This window comes from Achroia grisella, unplaced genomic scaffold, assembly GCF_030625045.1.
Source record: "Achroia grisella isolate CSIRO2021 unplaced genomic scaffold, CSIRO_AGI_Agris_v1 utg782, whole genome shotgun sequence".
NCBI lineage: Eukaryota > Metazoa > Arthropoda > Insecta > Lepidoptera > Pyralidae > Achroia > Achroia grisella.
Genome location: NW_026713022.1, coordinates 5,698,053 through 5,707,697, shown reverse-complemented (window position 1 = coordinate 5,707,697; position 9,645 = coordinate 5,698,053). Strand labels below are relative to the sequence as shown.

Sequence of the window (9,645 nt, the reverse complement as noted above, 5' to 3'; positions counted from 1 at the left end):
AGCAATATTACTGTTAGCCCCGATCGATTGTCGTTCAGGTTTAGTTTACGTGAAAATATCAAAAGCTTTAAATAAATAAAATAATAAAAAAAAACTTTATTTCCGGAAGAGATCTCCCTTGAAGATAGATATGTTCTATTATGATAATGCTTCATATAAAGGCTCTTTTTATAGACCCCTACAAGGTCAATAGCGCTATTTCCACCAATATTACTGTCAGCTCCGATCGATTGTCGTTCAGGTTTAGTTTACGTGAAAATATCGCGCCATTTTTAGGGTTCTAAATTAAAATGGTAAAACGGATGAATGTAGTATGAAAATTGTTCGTCCGTTTCTTATTGCTTTATATTAGACGGCCTGAGCTTAGCAAAGCACCTTATGATGGTCGCAGGTTCGATTCCTCCGACGGTACAAACATATTGAACATGTATTTATAAGTATAGATGTATATAGGTAGGTAAGTATTAAGAAAACTGTGCGATATCTTGCCAACAAACAATTCTGCAGTTTGGCGTGTCAACAGAAAGAAAGAAAGAAAGAAGAAAGAAAAACATTTATTGTCAACCATTTTTACATATACATTTGGCAATTATACACTTTACACATATATATATATATATATATATATATATATATATACACATATGCACACCCACACTCATATACATATATACATACATACACACTTAGAACAATTACAATAATTTATCTTATATTATTTCTAAATATGGTTGGCAACAGGTAAAAATAAAGGTACTTATGTTTTTATTAAATAAATTAAAAAAAAATGTAATCATGAGAATGATTGTGTTTACAAGATGTATGTATTTATGAAAAAATCTATGTATTTCTGACTAGTACTAAAAACACAAGCTTACTCTAGCGGGGCACCAGTGGAGGATGGTAAGACGAATACGAGGTCGGCTCAGTTAGCCCATGTTGCCCAATGGTAATTTACCACGATGGTTTCCAGAGGGAACCGCGTTGAAGTAAACCTGGTATGGTATATAGCTAGCAAAATGGTCATCAGTCCACATTACTAACAAACCTATTTCGCCCCAATATTTTTGGTGTCAGTCAGACTCGAACTTACGAACTTTGGGATCCATAACTCGGGTTCTTAAACCACTAGTTTACGGAGCTCTCTCTAAAAGGTATGTAAATAAACAATAATTGCATAATCGTAAAGTGCTTGGATTTTAAGATCATGAAATTTATAGCACAATAAATATTGTGTATTGCTCCACTCAAAAACCGATACAGAAATAATCTTCTATTCATTCTTTAACGATATCATGCAATATATACACAGGTTTTCATTAATTTTCTATGTTTTCTGAACAGTTTAATATTCTAAATATATAACTTAAAGGTGACTGACTGACATAGTGATCTATCAACGCACAGCCCAAACCACTGGACGGATCGGACTGAAATTTGGCATGCAGGTAGATGTTATGACGTAGGCATCCGCTAAGAAAGGATTTTGATTAATTCTACCCCCAAGGGGATAAAATAGGGGGTGAAAGTTTGTATGAAACTTTGTCAATTTTAAACCAATCGGGCTGAGACTTTGCATGCATAAAGCTACTATGACGTAGGCATTCTCTGAGAAAGAATTCTGATAAATTCCACCCCTAAGGGAATAAATTAACGTGAGCGAAGCCGCGGGCAAAAGCTAGTAGTGAATAACTGTAGACATACATATGAAACTCAAGGAAGGCAAGGAAGGAAGGAATGAATGAAGGAAGGAATAGCCCTACTACACACTGTAGTAGGGTTCTTCATATATTATTTATTTATTTACTATACTGCTAGAACCAAAGTTAATGTAAAAGTTTAGTTGTAATAGGAATCCATTCAAATCATTTTTTGATATTTTTTTTTTATAATAATAATAATAATATCTCAGGACAATTCACATAGCGCCATCTAGTCCTAAGCTAAGCAGAGCTTGTGTTATGTACTGTGACAGTTGTACTGTTTGTGCCATGCGGTGAATCGAACCCGCGACCATTATAAATAAGGCGGTGTGCTATGTATGAGTTGGTTGCCTCTTCATCATTGCGACACATAAAGCCACCTCCATTTTTATTTTATTTTGTAATATTATAATATATTTCTGTATTATTTAATCTGTAAACTTTATTTCTATTTATAAAATGTATCTCATGTGTGCTACGTGTTTGTAATTGTTGAATAAAGAACTTATCTATATATCTATCTATCTATTGACGACCTCGGTGGTTTAGCGGTCAAGCACACTGCTTTACGACCGATGGTCGCGGGTTCGATTCCTCGCACGGCACAAACATTTGTATACATGAGTATGATTGTTTGTATCGGTCTGGGTGTTTTCTATGTATAATATGTATGTATTTAAAAAAAAAAAAATATCTATGTATATGTATCAGTTATCTAGTACCCATAACACAAGCTCTAGCTAGCTTAACTTAGGTCTAGATGGCGCTGTGTGAATTGTCCTGAGATTATTATATTATATTATTATTATCTATGGATTAGCACACCGTCTAAATCATTGAGGCCATCATAAAATATGTAATAAGTTTAATCAAATAAATTATAACTCCTCATAGTATTTTGAAATTATTTCACACGTAGCAATAATGGGCCTGCAAAGGGCATTGAGTGTTTTACAAGTCGTAAACTCAAACATTAATGAACCTTGGACGCGATGATTTTTATGTTTACCACTCCACCTTGTGGGTAAATAATGTGCTATTTATTTACCGATACCTTTTCGATTCGATTACAACACTATCTATACAAATAAATGAAATTAATGTGTCTGTTTGGAACTTCAAATTAACAGCATATAAAACTATATTTTATATACATCAAAATTTATTATATAAAAAAAAATTACCATCTGTCTGTACGTTCTTGCTAATCTTTGAATTTGATTGATTTTGACGGGACTCGTAGATATCTATAATTTACACAAAATGCATATGACACTATACATATAAAATAATTACATCAAAATTTATGAATTAAAAAAAATTACCATCTGTCTGTCTGTTCTTGCTAATCTCTGAAACGGCTGACCCGATTTTGACGGACTTTCACTCGTAGATAGCTGTTATTATAAGGAGTAATTTAAGTTACTTTTATTATAACAGTTATGTTTATTTTAATAAAAAATTGTTAAATTCTACTTGGACGAATTCCCGGGTAACAACTAGTTGCTGACTTACATTAGAAACCGAATATAATTTTCGCTATCAAATACCTTAACTTTATTGTTAATAAAATGAAATTTCTAAAATAAAAGTAATCTAATTTACTCCTTATACCATTACCTATCTGCGAGTGAAAGTCCCATCAAAATTGGTCCAGCCATTTCAGAGTATAGCTGGAACACACAGATATGAATATCAAAAATATTTATTTAATGACTCCTTATACCGTTATCTATCCGCGAGTGAAAGTCCCATCAAAATTGGTCCAACCATTTCATAGATTAGCTAGAACAAACAGATACACAGACAAGAAAATACTTTTTAATCTAAGTACCGTATATACTTTCATAAGAAATTTCATAAAAAGCTGTTACTTTGTATTTACAGATAGACTTTCCAAATTTTATTTATTTGTATATATATATAGACTAACTGCAGGCCATGTCATTGTGACATAGCAATCGTATACCATTAGATAACAGTTTCGTAACACCATATCTAATATGAGAACACCATAAATGACTGGAAATATCATAAAATCCATGAAAATATGGTTACATTATACCGAAATCGGCCGTGGGCCATTATAATGCAAATGTGAGGTGTAGTTTTTATTACACCAATAAAACTATTTATGTTTATTCGATGTTGGTTAATAAATTATATTTTTTTTTTATAACGCAGGAGACAAACGAGCATGCGGCTCACCTGATGGTAAGTGATTACCGCCGCCCATGAGCACCCGCAACACCAGGGGAATTGCAAGTACGTTGTCGGCCTTTTAAAAAGGAATAAGCTCTTTTCTTGAAGGTTTCAATATCGTATCGGTTCGGAAATACCATTGCTGGAAGATTCCACAATGTGGTTGTGCGAGGCAAAAAGTTTCTAGAAAACCGCACTGTGGAGGACCGCCATTCATCCAGATGATCAGGATGGTGTTTTAGTTACTGGCGGGTGGTACGGTGGTGAAACTCAGCAGTTGGTATTAATCCGGACAATTCCTCAGAACACTCCCCGTGGTACATGCGGTAGAAATTGCACGGAGATGGAATATCTCGTCGCAGATGGAGTCTATCACAAAGATGTTGACTATCAATGATTTTGACTGCTCAGTTCTAAAAGTGGTCTTGGACAATGCGGTTTCAGAGAAGTTTCCTCTTGCGTATACTTAGATTGTGAAATGACCAGGTCAAAGTTCTTTCGACAGACTACAGTATGGGGTTTTTAAGAAGGGTATATTATGGTTTCTTAAGAGCAACGAGCACGTGACACTGTTGTTTCAACTGTACATGGGCTATGGTAACCGTTAACCTTAAGATGGCCCGTATTTATATCCTTCTTTGTCACTATAGTAGTATAAAAAAATAATGGTGTCACCCATTGCCAGCAATATACCGTATTAGATCGACCTCCACGCTGTTCCCCCTAAAAACCATCATCGCTAATTCGTACTGTATTATCTAGGAAAGGTATAACCTATATAACATCTCACTACGACAAATAGAAGCAGAAGCAGAGCTGCAATTAAAAATATTGCAAAAATGGGGAAATTTCGCCGTCACAAAGTTCGGGTCAACTAGTAAAATAAATATAAACGGTACAGCCAAGCAATCCTTAACAACACAGAAACAAAGGCATAAAACAAACGAAAGGCAAGGCGCACACGTGCCAACACATAAGGCCTGTACACACTCGCGTGGTTTAAATTACACAATGACTCCATAAGTTTATTTACACGGTTCGAGGTCACCCCGCTTCTTCATAGCGCTTAAAATCGGAATGATGCACCATGCAGATGGGACAACTGCTTTGAAAATAATGTCGTGTCCTCTGAGAGACATTGTCTAACCTAAGTTTAGCTTACCTACGACGATTGCGTAATCGATTCTGACGCGCACAAACATTTCTAAATTCAAAAATCATTTATTCATGTAAGACATTTTAGCCGCTTATATACGTCAAGTTTCTACATTATAATTTTTTTCCCTACCCTCCAGTTCGGTATATAGATCCAATTGAGAAGAACTGGCAAGAAACTCAATTGAATTACTTTTTTTTTAAAAGCCAGTTTATTTATAATACAATGTATAGATATTTATATAGGTGTCTATGTCTAACATTAAATGAAAATCCCGAACATGAAACTATTGCTATGCACGCTCGTCATTCAAGTAATCGTTTAGTGAGTAACTAGCTGTCACGGCAAACGTTGTTTTGTCTTAAAATAAAAAAAAAATTAGTGGTGGACTACCCCTAACATTTAAGGGGATGAAAAATAGATGTTTGCCGATTCTCAGACCTACTCAATACGCTCACAATATTTCATGAGAATCGGTCAAGCCGTTTCGGAGGAGTATGGGAACGAAAACTGTGACACGAGAATTTTATATATAAAATATATAATATAATACGAATAATATAATCTATTTTTGAATATAATTGTTTGCATTTGGTTGTGTTCTATGTTTCATCATCACCATCTGCTTTTGGATAATTATTTACATATTCAAGAACGTCCTTCTATCGGATCATACAAGAAAAGGTCTAATCTCTCTCTAATTATATTAGTTTCATCACTGTACACCTATTTGTTTATTGGACTCATTTTTATTCCTATTTATATCCTTATCCCTTTCAGACCTGAGCTATACGGGCGTAAGTTGTAACTTTAAAAAATTCTAAAACCGCGCGTAATTCATTTTTACGCACGAAACCGAAATAACATGATAGCGAGTTTCTAAACCAGCCAATAAGAAATCATTTTAGCGGTTAGGTGGTGCAGTAGTCTCGTGCGTGCCGGCAAGATGGCTTGGCTCCTTGACCCCCGAACAAGACGCGGTAAGTTTTACTGATTTTTTTTACTATTTTATGTTTTTTCTTTCATATTATCGTTTTATTATGTACTTAATAGATTAAACTTTTAGAAATATGTAAAATTAAGATTAAAATACTACTAATTTTAAATATATTGCATTGTAAATTTCTGATAGTACGATCGTGAGCTCTGGGTTGTAATTGTACTTACGCACGATGGTGATTTTGTTTAATTTTCTTAATTATTAGTTTTATTTTAGGATTACCATTAACTGACGATCTCGTACTAAGTTTATTGGAGGATGGCAACTGCTCGGATCTAGAATTAGATGATGCTGATGTGGAAGAATTTGTCCCACCGCTGGCGGAAAATGAGGTAACTGCATCAGATAAAGAACTTGGCATTCCTGAACTCATACCTTCACAACTAGGCGTAAAAAGAAGTGCTACTAGCCTTCAAGATAATGCGGTGGCAGGTCCGTCCACAAAACGAAGAAAACAGGTAAAAATAAAGTTTCCTCGGCGTAAACGCATTTGGAAAAAAACTGAGTTTATCGATACATTTCACGATTACGTTGGCCACCCAGAACCGAACATAGTTCGGTCGCCTATTGAATATTTTAGTGAGTATTACAATGATGATTTTTTTGAACAAATGTCAGTCTGTACAAATATGTACTATATGAGAAAAACTGGCAGGATATTAAACTGCACTAAACCAGAAATCAAAAAATTATATGGTATTCATCTAATGATGGGAATTTTATCTTATCCTAGAATTGCTATGTATTGGAGGCAAAAAATTTGCATTGAAGCAATAGTGTCTGCAATGACCAGGGACCGATTTATGTTGCTGCGTAATAATTTACATGTAGTGGAATCAGATATTCCGCCTGCTAGTTATAGGGTTAATCCTCTCTGGAAGGTGCAACCAGTAATAGACGCTGTAAAACAAGGATGTAATAAAATCTTAAGAACACCTGGTAGGTTTTCTGTCGACGAACAAATGATCCCTTTCACAGGGAAGTGCTACCTTAGGCAACTAGTGAAAAATAAACCGCGCCCAGTTGGTCTTAAAAATTTTGTTGTTACCACTAGTGAAGGGTTAATGATAGATTTTGAAATTTACTATGGGAACAATCCTGTACTTTCGCACCCCCTTGGACTCGGACCGGCTGTAGTTTTCCGCCTTATTCAGAGTGTTCCTCCTGGAAGCTGTATCTTTTTTGACAGATACTTTACTACCATTCCTTTGTTGGACGAACTGAAACGACTTGGATATCATGGGACAGGGACAATCATGGTCAATCGTATTCCAGATCGACAACAGATAAGCTTCAAAGAAGACCAAAAGATGCGAAGGGGAGACATTGACCAAAGAGTGTCTAATGGCATAGTTTTGGTGAAATGGAAGGACAATAAAGCAGTTTTTACAGCGTCAAACTGTACTGGTGGTACGGCGATAAATAACATAAAACAATATGATAAGAGCGCGAAATGCTACATCGATGTTGATGCTCCAAAAATTGTAACGTCTTATAATACATTCATGGGTGGAGTTGATGTCCTAGACCAATCTATGGAGTACTATAGGACATATATGAAGACCCGTAAGTGGACTTTAAAAGTAATACTCCATTTTATGGACTTAGCTGTAGTGAACGCTTGGCGTCTTTACAGATGCGATTCCTTAGCCAAAGGTATTCCAAAAAATCGTATTCAGGATTTACTTGCATTCAGGTTTGAAATAGCTGAAACTTTTATGAACACCCCTGATAGAGACCGTCTCCAATCAACTCCTTTAGTCGAAATACAAGTCAAGCAGATATAGACCTGCAAACGATCCCTCGATCGGAATGAGATATGATGGCTATGATCACTTGCCTGTATTTGATGATATAAAAGCTCCACGTAAATGTCGATTGCAGAGTTGTTCCTCTCGTTCTAAAATAAGATGCCGCAAATGCAATGTTTACTTGTGCCTTAGTCGCGACAAAGACTGTTTTTACCTTTACCATAATAAATAAGACCTATAACTACTATGTGATAAAAAAATATTAAGTTCCTGATTTTAAGACTGAAAAAAATTAGTTGTAAAAGATTTATCTTGTTTTGTTTTTTTGTCTAAAGGACGTTTTGTTTTTGTTTAATAGATTTTAAGTAAAATATAAGCTAAAATAGACATTAAGTACTGTACTGATTTGTAAAAGAATATTTGAATGTTTTTGTTCTGAAGATTAATATTAAGTTTATTATAACTGGACTGTGATTTATAAAATACAAACAAATGTATAACTTCTGTGATTAATTTGTAGTTTTATTTCTATCGCTAAGTGAATATATAAGAATAAAAACTGACTTACGTAAATAAACATTTTTACACTCAAAATCAAACCTAATATACATAATATCTAGCATAATAATACATACTGAAACAATCCTAATATATCGGGCTAATGAGTACTTCTTAAACCATCCATATAACTATGAAGTTTTTTATTTATTTTTATTTTAACTTTGAAGTCACGATCGTACTTAGGTAGAAGTGAGACCTAGAACTCACGATCGTGATATGTACTTTTAAGAACTCTGGTTTGATACAGAATTTTTTGATTATTTTTTTCGTAAAACACGAGAGTTATTTCAGCATAAAACACGAAAATATATTTAATCTGATAGAAAAAAAATCTTGGGTCTGAAAGGGGTATGGATCCTTATGTATTTCTATAATCTTTGGATTTATATAACCATATGTGTATTGTATTTGAAATTTTATACGAGTAATGTATTGGACTTAAATTATTTAGTTTTAATTATTTATGTTATTTTTGTTACTTTTATTATTTGCACTTCTGTCACCTTACCATTTCCTATGTCACGTTGTTTTGGGTTGACGGGAAGAGATCTTTTTTAGAGATATGTCCTCCTTACAAAATTTGTAACATGTATGATACAGTGACTCACAAAAATGCCCCAATGATGTGTACCTCGACACAAAAAGTAGTCAAACTCAAAAAATTGAATAGATACACAGCTGATACTTTAGTATGTAATAGTGCTACCATTGAGCTATTAAACAATATAAGTTGCATGATTATTACTAAACTAGTTATGACATTACAATGACTACACAGTTAAAAACGCATTGGGGCATTTTTGACCGTTTCATCAAATTTCACAACATCTCATTTTGTTTCTTCATTTCAGTATCTTGTATGTCCCCCACGAGCTCGGAGAAGCGCCTGCACCCTCTCTGGCATACTGTCGATCAGTCTACTGCAATCTTCCTTGCTTACCTCATTCCAGATTCTCTGAAACTTAGCCCACATCTCGTCTTTGTTTTTCGGTCGACTTGGGTCAATTGCAAGACGAATCTTGACCTTCTGCCACATGTGCTCGATTGGATTCATGTCGGGAGATTGCGGGGGCCATGCCAGAACCTTTAGACGCAGGTCTCGGAGTCATTTTCGGATCGCCAAAGCTGTATGCTTTGGGTCATTATCGTGCTGAAAGATGACGCGTGACTTTTCAAGGCTATACCATTCAATGGTCTGGAGAAGTTCATCTTTAAGGATGCCTTGATAGAGCTTCGAGTTCATATTTCCAATGATCCTAGTAGTATATCCGG

General features: G+C 34.8%; 1 protein-coding gene across 1 annotated transcript; it reads left to right on the top strand.

Annotated features, from left to right (window-relative positions):
* The first annotated feature begins 6,007 nt into the window (after window positions 1–6,007).
* LOC131851355 (piggyBac transposable element-derived protein 3-like) lies at window positions 6,008–7,848 on the top strand. Its single transcript, XM_059201845.1, has 3 exons — window positions 6,008–6,041; window positions 6,278–6,519; window positions 6,943–7,848. The coding sequence occupies exons 1-3, from the start codon at window positions 6,008–6,010 to the stop codon at window positions 7,846–7,848; spliced, it is 1,182 nt and encodes a 393-aa protein (XP_059057828.1).
* The last annotated feature ends 1,797 nt before the right edge of the window (window positions 7,849–9,645 follow it).

Bases quoted from the DNA above. Each gene is read 5' to 3' on its own strand.
- LOC131851355 (XM_059201845.1), top strand. From the start codon at position 6,008: ATGGCTTGGCTCCTTGACCCCCGAACAAGACGCG. The intron at 6,042-6,277 runs GTAAGTTTTACT...GTTTTATTTTAG, and splicing joins TGACCCCCGAACAAGACGCG to GATTACCATTAACTGACGAT. The intron at 6,520-6,942 runs GTAAAAATAAAG...CCTCTCTGGAAG, and splicing joins CCACAAAACGAAGAAAACAG to GTGCAACCAGTAATAGACGC.